Source organism: Antrostomus carolinensis, unplaced genomic scaffold, assembly GCF_000700745.2.
Source record: "Antrostomus carolinensis isolate BGI_N321 unplaced genomic scaffold, ASM70074v2 scaffold1183, whole genome shotgun sequence".
Classification (NCBI taxonomy): Eukaryota; Metazoa; Chordata; class Aves; order Caprimulgiformes; family Caprimulgidae; genus Antrostomus; species Antrostomus carolinensis.
In genome coordinates, this window is record NW_010305628.1 from 79,554 (window position 1) to 92,432 (window position 12,879).

Here is a 12,879-nt window from a genome sequence, read left to right on the forward strand (position 1 = left end):
TAAATAAGTACTACCACTAATTTTGTGCTTAGAAGATAGTTACTGCACTCTTTAACAAAGCTGCAACCTTCAAGTGTTTGCTGCAGGACAATTCTTTCAGAATCACACTGTTTTAACAGATTGTTTAATTTATACAAGTTTAACAAATTATTAAGAGACATTTTAACAAATGACAAGTATCTGTTTATTGTAATACAGCAGGGAGACTTTAAACTGGTACAACATATCGGTCAGAGCTATTTCTATTGCTATACCACCTGCAATGGAGTAGGAATGCTGGTATGTAACTTCTACCAGCACATTAATTCGTAAGAAAAGTGCCAGCATAGCCATAAAAAGGTCACTACAACATACAAGCATAAAACAGACTACTCTGAGTACTGTTTATAACTATTTATAGTACACACCATTCATGTCCATAATAGGCTTACAACTACAGCTCCTTTTGTATTTCCTGACATCTTTTAAGAAACTGCCTTTGTTAACATTGCATCTATAAAATAGTCTTAAAGAAACGGCAGCAAAGTATGACACCTTTTCTCCACTTGATTTTCCAAAGTTATCAAATTCAAAATGGTACTGAAAAAATCCAAAAATAATAACTTCCTAAGTCTCTATACACAAAATAAAAAGATACGATCTAATTACAGAAAATTAATATAATTAATGTAATTGCCTATCATGTGAAGACAGAAATTAAAATATTAGAAATCATAAAGAGCAGACAGAAAGTGAGAATTAGATAGGAGAGAACTGTTAGTTTTACAACTTAAAAAAGCAGGCATTATTTTCCAAGTTGCATTAGGTCAGTGGGTCCAAGTTTATTACAACATTTATTGTGGCCCTAGTCCAGACTGAATTCAATGGGAATCTTTCCATTGACTTCAACATGCTTTGGATCAGCAATTATGTTGTATTATATCATTTTTGTCAACTAGAAATAATAGAGTAGTTCAGACTAGACTGCCTGAAGTTCCAGAAGTCTTTAATTACCTGTTTCTTTACAGCATCATTCTCATATTTTATCTTCTTATTAGCAATTAACTCTGCTGAAAATGTAGCATAGAATGAATTTAGTTAAAACAACTTATCATTCAGAATTTGAGCCGACAATGTGCACTTGCAGCCCAGAAGGCCAACCGTATCCTGGGCTGCATCAAGAGAAGTGTGGCCAGCAGGTCGAGGGAGGTGATTCTCCCCCTCTACTCAGCTCTTGTAAGGCCCCACCTGGAGTACTGCATCCAGTTCTGGAGCCCCCAACACAAGAGAGACCTGGATCTGTTAGAACAGGTCCAGAAGAGGGCCACGAGGATGATTCGAGGGCTGGAACACCTCTCCTATGAAGACAGGCTGAAAGAGCTGGGGCTGTTCAGCCTGGAGAAGAGAAGGCTTAGGGGAGATCTTATAGCGGCCTTCCAATACCTGAAGGGGGCCTATAAGAAAGCTGGGGAGGGACTTTTCGTTAGGGCAGTTAATGACAGAACTAGGGGGAATGGCTTTAAACTGAAAGAGGGTAGGTTTAGATTAGATATTAGGAAGAAGTTCTTTAGTGTGAGGGTGGTGAGACACTGGAACAGGTTGCCCAAAGAGGTTGTAGATGCCCCCTCCCTGGAAGTGTTTAAGACCAGGGTGGATGAGGCTTTGAGTAACCTGATCTAGTGTAAGGTGTCCCTGCTCATGGCAGGGGGGGTGGAACTAGATGATCTTTAAGGTCCCTTCCAACCTAAACCATTCTATGATTCTATGATTCTATGAATGAAGAAGACAACCTAGGTTGCAAATAAAGTCTGTTAAAAAATATACACAAAAAGTGGATCTAAAAGGTGTAATTGACAGGAAAACCTGCATGCAGTCTAAAAAATATGGTTGAGCTTACAGCAAGCACTGTGTAATTAAAGAACAATTGCTGAAATTATTGTGCTGTCAAAGCTGTCATCTCTCCCTTCCTCAAGTGGGAACAACACTAACAACATCTGTTATAGTAGCTCCAGCAATCAGAAAGACTCTGCCCTGTCTACTCCAACAATTCTGAAATTAGAAGACGAAATCAAGAAACAATCACTAAAAACGTAAATCAACTAACCAAACCTACTTGTAAAGAAATAATTTTGTATGGCATATGCCTACCAAAGATTTACTGTATCAGCTATTTATGTAGAAAAAAACACCCTACCTGAATAACCTTTTCACTCTATACATAAGTGCATTTACAGGTCAAAGTCAGAATTTTCAACAAAGAAATAATGTATTCTTTTGACACCCACAAGACATCATTTGCAGAGCAAATACTAGTCCTTACTTCCCTGATGGCCGTAATGCTGACACCTTTGAAAAGTAGTTGCTACTATTGAGGCATTTCAGACTAGTGGAAAAGCTTTAATATTAGATCTGAAGCTAATAATTTTGATAGACTCACATTAATCGGTTTGCTGAGTTTCCTGATTACTTTTCCCTTAAGGACTGACAGGAAATAATTTCTTCTAAATATGTTACTTATAAAGAGAGTGCAATTTTATAGCAGTGCCTACTTTAAGGCAATATAAAACTTGAATGAGTATTTAGTACTCTATGAAACATTTTCACAGTTATTAAATCCACAGAACACATGACCTTTTGAGCACTGGAAATAGAACAGGATTTTTATGCTTTAATCTACTGAGAGATTAAAAATAGAAATGCAATAATAATCAGACTAGGTACGTTAAAAAATAAGCTAAGTAACTTGTTCAGAAAGGAAGATATTTTTCACAAATATGCACAGATATACTATAGAGTTTTTAGGTTTGTTTCCAACTGAAGTATTTAATAACTCACCATATAAATGCAGATATAAATGTTGAGTAAACAACACTGTATTAACTAAATCTGGTACAAACCAACATAACATCAAAATAAAGTGCATCAAGCAAAGCATATCATTGTGATCACTGAAAAACATATTTGCGTGTATGTGTGGTGTATTTCACTTCCACTTATCTTAGCCAGTGGTCATCATCTCTGTCAGTCAGCAGTAACATACTGTGCTGCTTCTTCTGTTTGTGAAATAGGAAGACAGCACGGACAAAGTATTCACACGTGATGCTGCATTCTCAAACATGGCTGTTATAACAAATAACTTTGCGAGTACAGTTGATAAATACGACCACTAAAATCACAAAAATTGAGCTAATTTATTAAAGTTGAATAGTAGCTTTCCTAACAGACCAGCTTAGCTCTTATACTCCACTGTTTATTGCAAAGATTTTGACTGTGAATTTTAAATTTCCTTCCATGAATAGTTTGAAATAATTACCAAGTTTTCCATTATTCACGGCCCCATCCCATTCCACAGGTAATTGGCTACTTTCCCTCTCATATGGTCTACTTAACTTAACCAAGTACAGAAATCATGTTAAAATTACTTTCTGATTCTGTTGTAGACTTGAAGTGGGACTTGAACATCTTAAAATTTGCATATCTCATCTAACTAGATTAGATAATCTTATAAAAGATGTTCCTCTTTACACGCCATTCATTCTTTTCATATTTTTCACTCAAATATGGTGGTTGTAGTGTTAATATTTCTCTACTCAGTGATGTTCATGAGAACGAACAAATGGCTAGAGGTATCAAAGGGTGCAACTAAAGTGAAAGAAAATTTTGTTGCAGCAGGTACATATAGGCAAAATATTATTTTTCAGAATTTCCTCCATTCTCAAAATGCTCATTTGTATGTCAGTTTGTGAAATGATAGTCAGTAATATAATATGTATCATACCGAAGAAGAGGAAAGTTCATTAGAATCAGCTACATTTACATTTTAATAAGTAAATATAATTATTTCCTATATTATTATTATGATTGGCTGCCAGGCATTTGTTCCAAGAACAGGATCTCTAAGGAACATTGTCAATAGACAAATAATAGAGTGAGTTGCAATAGTTCTGTGGTTTGTATCTGTTTTTTTTTCATAGCTTCCTATGCAAAGACAGACAAGAGAGGCAACACTGAACACAAGACTATTTAACAAGCCAACTTGCCTCAGGGTGTTACACTCTAAGGGTTCCACTAAAGCAAATCTGTTCGTAGGGAAGAGATCTCAAAAACTATACAATCCTCATTATACAGTTTATTATACAGAGGGCGGGGAGATGTTACATGGCACACGGATGAAAAAACCACACAAAAAAAATTTTTTCTACATACTACCATACAACTAAGTTGGGAATTTTCTTTCCTTGGTTCCTGTTTCTATTAATCTCAGCATGGCTATAGCTGCAGTAGAATTACATTAACTTTAGGTTTGCTTTCCAAATATACAGGGTACCTGGCTATACCAGTTTCTATGTTGTATTTTAAAGATTTCTGCTGTATGAAAAAAAAAATCCAGCAACTTCTGTTGGAGATTTTTATATCCTATTGCATCTTGAACATGCCTAGATCTGGCATTCCTGATGCAGTTATAAGAGATCAACAGACAAACCAGGAGTGTCGGTACAACAGTGAGAGTCAGGTCAGAAGCTGAAAGCAACGTTATGAGGCTATCGCTGGCACAAATGAGGCCACATCTGAGGTCTTGTGATGTGACCTAGATATTAAGGGCAAACTCTACCATTTTAAGTGCTTGCAGCTGTATTTCTGAAAAATATGATTTCTGGAGAGTAAACATGAGCAGTTGCAAATGTTCAGACATATTACTTGTGGCAGGACAACATATGCTAGGCCTAGAAGAGTGCTATAAATGTCCTGCCAGCTTCACCCACAAGCACTCACTTCAGAGTTCTCATCTGCATGATTGTAAACACAAGAAGTCTAACATAGCTTCCACTGAAACCAAACTCTGAAAAAACTCTACATATGTTAAAAAGGACAGTCAATCTGAAATTACGCTCAAACAAATCTTGATTTATTCTATCCTTGATTTATTCTATCCTCAGTTGGCCCCTCAAAAAAACGTATTTATCAAAACAGTTTGTCATCAGTAAGACAGAAGACTAGCCATTAAACTATTCAAGTGACAGCATGGCCTATTTTTGTCATCAGTAAAATAAGCTTCATTACTAGCTTTACCAAATGCTATCTAAATTATTCTGTCCATAGTGTCAAACATTAGTCTTACACAGAGTGGGTAGGATTGGGATGACCTGGCTAACTTAATTTCCAAATAGTACTATTGAGGGAAAACAACCACATCACTTGGAAGTATTTACTTGGATTTACAACCTACTTTTTCCTCTTCATAAATTTAGGTATCAGTAAGAGTAATAATATACCAGAAAGTATGTCGTCCAGAAAATAACCACACCTCTCAGAAGCTGGAGGCAATGAGATTTCAGTTCAGCTGTGCTCTCCATCATAGACAGTTGCCTCTTAGATGTCTCAAGATGTGTTAACTTGCAATCACACTTCTTATTTCCTGAAGCAACAGGGATCATACAATTGCTATTTTTAAAAAGACCAACTTAACAAATCAGGCCGTGTCTAACACTAATGTGGCTGGATGGAAGAAGTAAAGACTGTTTGCATGTATGTTTGTGTGAGTGGGGTACCCATGCAACCCATTGAGCTGTCCCAGGGCCACAGTTGCATCTGGTTGGTTAATGATACGGAGTCGTCATACAGTTTCAACAGTATCATCCAAGGCCTGTCTTGAGCTTAGGTAGCCTATTTGGCTGTCACAGGAAGGGCACGGCAAAGTTCAGTCCCTCTGTCACATGTCATTGCCCTATCTACTAGGGTATCCCACCAGAGAATATCACACTGAATTGCACAGAAGAGGAGCAGAGAGGAGGCACTTACCTGTTATACATCAAATATACATTGGAGGAACAACAGAAACAAGAGAAGCAGTAAATTGCACAAGACATCCTTCACAACCCCCACAATCCATCAGATGAACATCAGCTACCCTCTACTTGATGACACCAAGCTGTGTGGGTTGGTTGAAACGCTGGAGGGATGGGATGCCATCCAGAGGGACCTTGACAGGTGGGCCTGTGTTAACCTCATGAAGTTCAACAAGGCCAAATGCAAGGTCCTGCACCTGGGTCGGGGCAACCCCAGGCACAAATACAGGCTGGGTAATGAATGGCTTGAGAACAGCTCTGAAGAGAAGGACTTGGGAGTGTTGGTGGACAAGAAGCTGAACACGAGCAGACAATGTGTGCCTGCAGCCCAGAAGGCCAACCATATCCTGGGCTGCATCAAGAGAAGCGGGGCCAGCAGGTCGAGGGAGGGGATTCTGCCCCTCTACTCCGCTCTCGTAAGGCCCCACCTGGAGTACTGTGTCCAGTTCTGGAGCCCCCAACACAAGAAAGACATTGACCAGTTAGAACAAGTCCAGAGAGGGGCCACCAGGATGATCCAAGGGCTGGAGCACCTCTCCTATGAGGACAGGCTGTTCAGCCTGGAAAAGAGAAGGCTCCGGGGAGATCTTATAGAGGCTTTCCAGTACCTGAAGGGGCTACAAGAAAGCTGGGGAGGGACTTTTCATAAGGGCAGTTAATGACAAAACAAGGGGAAATGGGTTTAAAGTGTTTAAGGCCATGTCGGATGAGGCTTTGAGCAACCTGGTCTAGTGGAAGGTGTCCCTGCTCATGGCAGGGGGGGTGGAACTAGATGATCTTTAAGGTCCCTTCCAACCCAAACCATTCTATGATTCTATGATTCTATGATTTTACGGTGATTTTAAAAGGCTTCCTAGCGATATTAATGTCTTAAATCTGCTGCTTCACTTCTCTTTAAAGGAAAAGTGTGGGACTTAAGTGATGCATTTACATTGCTGCTTAAAATGCTATATTGTGAAGCATTTATATTAATTTTAAACCAAAATATATTTCTTTAGTAGATATAGGTCAGACTTAACCAAAGCTATCAGATCAGAAAGATAGCTATTTATTAGGTATTAAATGCTTAGTTTTCCCTAGGCCAGAAATGCCTTCTCCTTCCTATTTTTTAGATTAATTTAAAAAAAATCACAATAACTAACTAACTAACAGTTTTTCTAAAAATGAAAAGAGATAAAACAAGGCTATGGACAATAACAGATGTCTTGTTATTATCTCAACATATTTGTTACGGTGTACTAACAATATACAAAAATATCTTCACTTGTCTTTTATGGTTTTTAATTAATATTAACTTTCAGTCTTTCTTACATCCGAAGATACCACAGATTGTAAAAGGTTAGTACGTCTCACAGTCATTTGGGGCCGAAAAAGAGGAAAAAATAAAGCCAAGTGAAGAATTATATGTGTTCCTGACTTAAGCCAGCCAAATGGGAAGAAAGTCTCTTGAGAATGACTGTCCAGTGTTCTGCAGTCTACTCACAGTGGTTTATGATGTTTTGGTGAATATATATAAAATTTAAATGAAAGAGCTTGAGAATTTTTCAGCTGGGAGTGTTATTCCCATCTCCTAGTTATCAAAACTCTCTACCAGATTTCAGTACCATGTAATACATACTGCCTCTCCTTACATTCCCACAAAAATTTCTGAATGTATAAAGCTGTATCTCTTTATCTTACAATTCAGAATGTAATTCATCTGGAAGGCAGTATTCCACCTACTGAGATCCATTTACTGCTCTTGGCCTACCAAAGAATTACTGATAATTTGAAGACAGCTGGCTCCCTCTCAGCACTCAAAGCTTTCAGCTATTTCTACAGATATCTTGGCTCCTGTGCTTCAAGCAAAATCTGGTGGCCTTAAAGAGCCAAACAAGGAAACAAGGAGGACAAAGTCTAGCTATCACATATAAAGAGGAGGAAAAATGAGCTGCCCTGAGGAGTTACCCAAACACCAGTAGAGAAACAATGTCTTTGGAAACAAGAAAAAAATGCAGCAGCATGTTCCCCAGCTAAGCAAGAAGAACAGAGATATAGATAACACGGACAGTGTAACAAGATGCAAGGAAGTAAAAGACCAATAAGCTGGGCAAAGGAAAGGGAGAAGTAGACAGTGAAAAATAAACTCTAAAAGTGCAATTAATTTTCTTTTACTAAGTCAAATTTAAAGATGAACACCAGAAAATAAAAAAGCACTTTTACAAAAATGAACATATTAACCTATTCAAATCAACATGGATGAAACATGAAGTATAACATTCATTAACTAAAAAAAAAGCCCAACATACAAATCCGTATATAAGGATATGTCGGCAATTTAAGCACTTACGGGCTCTCCCCGATGTCCTTCTAAGCCTGGAGATCCAGGCTGTCCGACTTCTCCCTTTAAAATAAAAAGACTATTAAATACAATACTAAAAAATACCATCCTTTGTATAATAAAATAATTATTTAAAATAGTGAATTATTATTTTTAATATAAGTAAAATGTAAAACCAGTACATCTGCCTGAGAAGGCTTCATCAAACAAACATCTCTTTAAAACAGTTTCAAACACAGTAAGAAGTGTTGTCAATCCAATATTCCCTCATACTGCATCCAATAATCAGCTGTCAAACAGTTTGCAAGAGATGAGACAATCATCTTTTGAATCAGAACAGCAAATACTGGTTGAAGAAGCGCATAAAATAGTAACAAATTGCTATTCTCTAATTGTTGGTACAATAGCCTAAAAACGACTTTAAAGCACTCCAGAATACAGCAGTACCAGATTTGATCAAATCTTTATGCAAAATATGCATGACACCAAAAATATTCTAAAAATTTGAAGAATTCATCCAGAAATAAAAGTCTCTAAAACAAATGCAAAGATCAATTAATATATATATAAAATAATCTGGCAATAATAAACTTAAAATTACAAAAACTGGACTTCAAGTAACAATGGATAGCATCTGGGTTTCAAGTCATGCTTTTTTTCCACATACTTTACCAGAATAAATATTGTAAGAAAACAGGAAAGCTCTAGCAGAAATTTCCCTCAAAGACAGCCTGTTTGTTACTGCTCTGAAGCTGATTACAGACCCAGAATGAAGCAATGTTTTATAGTAAGCAGATGTTGAAGTCAAGCTGACAAAACACTTGAATGAAGAATATGGCTTCTGTTAACTAATATACTATAAAAATGAACAAAAACCTGAGTATGTCATATTTCTGTACTACAATAATTAAGAAAATAGTAAAGAAAATGTCTTTCAGTTTAAATGTACACAGGTTCACACAACTAATATACTGAATTATCTGTATATTGTTTACAAGCATAAAACCAGATCAAAGTACTCTCCAAATTCATACTTTACCAACACAATACTTCACTCTAAAGGACCACCAGTGACAGTTTAAATTTTATGTTAAACAACTGTGACTATTACCTGTCCATGTTCTCAAAATCTAATATCTAATTATTTTTTTCTGCTTTCTATAGTACCAGAGAAGGAATTTCTCCACCAGCTTACCAGAGATATCTTGTGTGTCTGTGTATACATGTATACATTGAAAATAAGGCAGGATTCATTTGAAATAATTCATGTAGGTAACTAAGGTCCTATCACAGCCAACAGAAGTCTAGTCAAGATTGATGGAGGCTTGATTCAGCTGACCAGCCACCAGGAGCTCAATGTCATTACCCACACATAGACAACTTGTCATATTTGAGATACCCAAGGGTGTCTTGTCTGGATTCCCACTCCCACTCCAGAAAGGCATTGGCTTTCCATAGGACTTATATTTGTCAGCTCCCTTAGAATGCTTTGGACATTAATGCATCTCAAATGCACCAGATGCTTTTATGCAAAGCATAAATCTGCCTTCTTTGAGCTGAATTGCTCTCCAGACTCCACTGGGATTACTGGTTAGACCTCCATTGACCTTAATGGCAACATAGGTATCTACTACATCCATAGACACAAACTTAGCTGAGTGTTTTTAGAATGTCTGTTAAATTGCCTTTGCCTGACATATTTGCAAGTGTCAGAGATACATGCTCTTGTAGATATATACTAATAATGACAATTTGTGGGCAGGTATCAATGGAATTTGAAGACTAAAATTAAATGAATGCAGGAGTATTTAAAACTAAACCACGTAACAACTAAAAAAAAGTCCTTCAGTATCATAGCAACAATCTGCTATTGGTTGCTAAAGTTAACTTCAGAAAAATGAGCAATAAGAAAGGGTTTTTTCCATAATTAAGATTTACAACTTCTTTTACTAAGGTATTTTAAGGGTGCAAACTTAAGGGCAGCTTAAAAAAAGCAGTACACCAATCTGACATAAAATAAAGTTACTCCATTACCTTTTAGCACAGTTTCATTAGGCCTTCCAAAGAGAACAAATAAAATAGGAAATATTGAGTTTACCTACCATAAAAGTTGAATTTTATATGTAGTTTTTAAAGGTTGATATTTCAGATGTATTGTCCTAATAAATTTTTGAATTGCAGGATGCTTAGTTATACATTGAAGTTGGGCAAATTTTAGAGTAACAGTGCTGTAGTGTTGTATGTAAGTGGTAACTCCTCCCTTTAACTTCAATTTAAGACACTTACCCGTGTTTTCCTACCTGAAGTTGACTAGAGATACATTAATGATCTAAGATTCCATTGCAGTGAACAGGGACTTGATTCAGGTACCCAACCACAAATCCTTGGTGCTATCTGAGGTGCTCTAGGGCAGCCAAGGCTTCTACATCTGGATGTCAGGTACCACCTACAGGAGACCCGTGTCCTTCTGAAATGGCACTTACAGGTCACCTGGGGTACCCAAAACCAGTAAGTAGGACTGCAAACTTATGAGTGATCTCACCAAAGTTATAGCAGTTAACAGTCAGCAGCTGAATCACTTTAGAGGCTCCATTTATTTACTAAGAGCTTAATTCAGTTGTCAACACTTAGACATGCAGAGCCATTTCCTGCTGCAAATAAGGGTGAAAAATTTTTCACCATGAAGACAGTCAAGGATAGAACAAGCTGCCCAGTTGTGCAGTCTCCATCCTTGGAGCCTATCAAGACCCAGCCGAGCAACCTGGTATGGGTTCAGTGCTGTGCCATTTGTGAGCAAGAGGCTGGTTGAGGAGACGCCCCAAACAACATCTCCTCCAGCCTGAGCGAGCCTGGGATCCTTGTTGGTAGCTGCTGCCTGGAAAGGTTTAAGTCTCCCATAGGTCTTGTGTCTTATCTCCCTGCTGCAGCAGATGTCACAGATATGCCATGCTCTAGACAAGCATGGTCACAAAATGGAAGAAAGATCCAGATCTCCAACTACAGTAACAGGAATTTAGACAAGTGCACTTAAAAGTACACTTGCATTTTTGGACACTGAAGGAACATTAATCTTGAGCACCCTTGGATTACTTCATTATTATTACTAAGAAAAATATTATAGGAACAAAGCTGCTCTTACCATGCTTAATCAATTCAACTGAACATTGACACTGCATATTAATAATCTTTTTTTCCTGTGAATTAAAACTGATACTGCTAAAGTCCATCTTTTTACAGATTGGAACAGTGCAAACAACAGTTGGGTAAACAAAACATCCAGTAAGCTCACAGACTGTTATACATTATAGAAATACCAGATTCTGTAGTCTTTTTTACAGTAGATAGATACTTAGTCCACTTGAAAAACTGTTCTAAATTAAAGGGCACTGCACAGTGAAGACAATATGGACATAAACATGAATCCAATACTGAAGGTGTTCTCCCCTACTTTCATCCAGTTCTCTTCAAAAGCAATAATAATAATTAATTACTTCCTTCATAATTGTACATAATAGATACATTCTGCAGCGTATGCTTGTATATAAATTTCATTAACACATTCACAGAGTTAGAGAGACACAAACAGGATAAGGAAGATGAAGTATAAACAATCTCTGATGATCACTAATACATTCTTAAAAGCTTTGCCCCTGCTCACATCAACTGAAATCAATAAAGTCTGCCCACTGACTGCAGTAAACTTTGAAATTTCCAAGTAACACATATTATTTTCATTTCCAGTAATTCTCCACAGAACAAACTGCATATATTTAGACTAACAGCAATGCTATTGAAGACTTTGGCAAGATATGAATACACATTTGTACATACCTTGAAACCAGGACTTCCTGGTAATCCATCTTTCCCACTTCTGCCAGGGTCTCCCTGTGGCAACGGTTAACAGTCATCAGAAGGTGAATTAAAAAGCAAAAGTTAAAGGCAAATTGTCTTCACAAAACTTACCGATCGCCCAGGCATTCCTGGAAAACCTGTATCACCTTTCTCTCCTTTTGAACCCTGAGAAATATAGTAAACAAAAAGTAAGTAGTGCTCAATGTTTATGCTGCAAATTCAGTGTATTTAACCTACAAGTCATGTAGGTTATTTCTTATTTTGAAAATGTATGGAAGATTTGTTTCTTTCTTAACACAGGTAGTGGTCAATTAATAACTATCCCATTACGGAAATGTAAATATGCTCTAAAATACAGAAATGTGAACACAGACCCTCTTTCAAATTGCTTAAAACTCTAGACCATTAAATACATGAAGAAAATATAAGGATAGATGAAAATGTAACTCTTAACACTATGTGACCAAAATAAGCTCTCTGAAATATAAATACTTACATACAAGCACACACTGCTTTATACAAATTACAGATTAAAACATCTCTCTTCCAGGCCACTGTCAGTCTCACTCCATTCATGTGACCCTCTCCTCACTCCCCTTACTCCTCTCCCTCTCTCTCCTTTGGTTATATGGTTCATGTACATTTCTATGTATTAAAAAGTATAAACTTCTTTGCAATGTAATTATTACATATACCCCATATTAAAGGCATAGACATATTTGCAAAAAAATATTTATAAGCATTTTGTGTTATGATAAAATGAATTACAACAATCGAAAAATAGATCCATTAACAGGAGGATGAAGAGAGTTCTCAAAATATCCAAATAAGCAGAGCATGAGTTTAACATGACTTGATGACACCAAGCTGTGTGGGTTGGTT

General features: G+C 37.0%; 1 protein-coding gene across 1 annotated transcript in view; it reads right to left on the reverse strand.

Annotated features, from left to right (window-relative positions):
* The window catches only part of LOC104522510 (collagen alpha-1(XXI) chain-like), a gene marked incomplete at its 5' end in the record, with an annotated part of 50,377 nt that extends 38,215 nt beyond the window's left edge, over window positions 1–12,162 (reverse strand). Inside the window, 3 exons of the mRNA XM_010164830.2 lie at window positions 8,155–8,208; window positions 11,977–12,030; window positions 12,109–12,162. Coding sequence (XP_010163132.1) covers window positions 8,155–8,208; window positions 11,977–12,030; window positions 12,109–12,162 — 162 coding nt within the window. The remainder of the gene's footprint in view (window positions 1–8,154; window positions 8,209–11,976; window positions 12,031–12,108) is intronic.
* Between the last annotated feature and the right edge of the window lie 717 nt (window positions 12,163–12,879).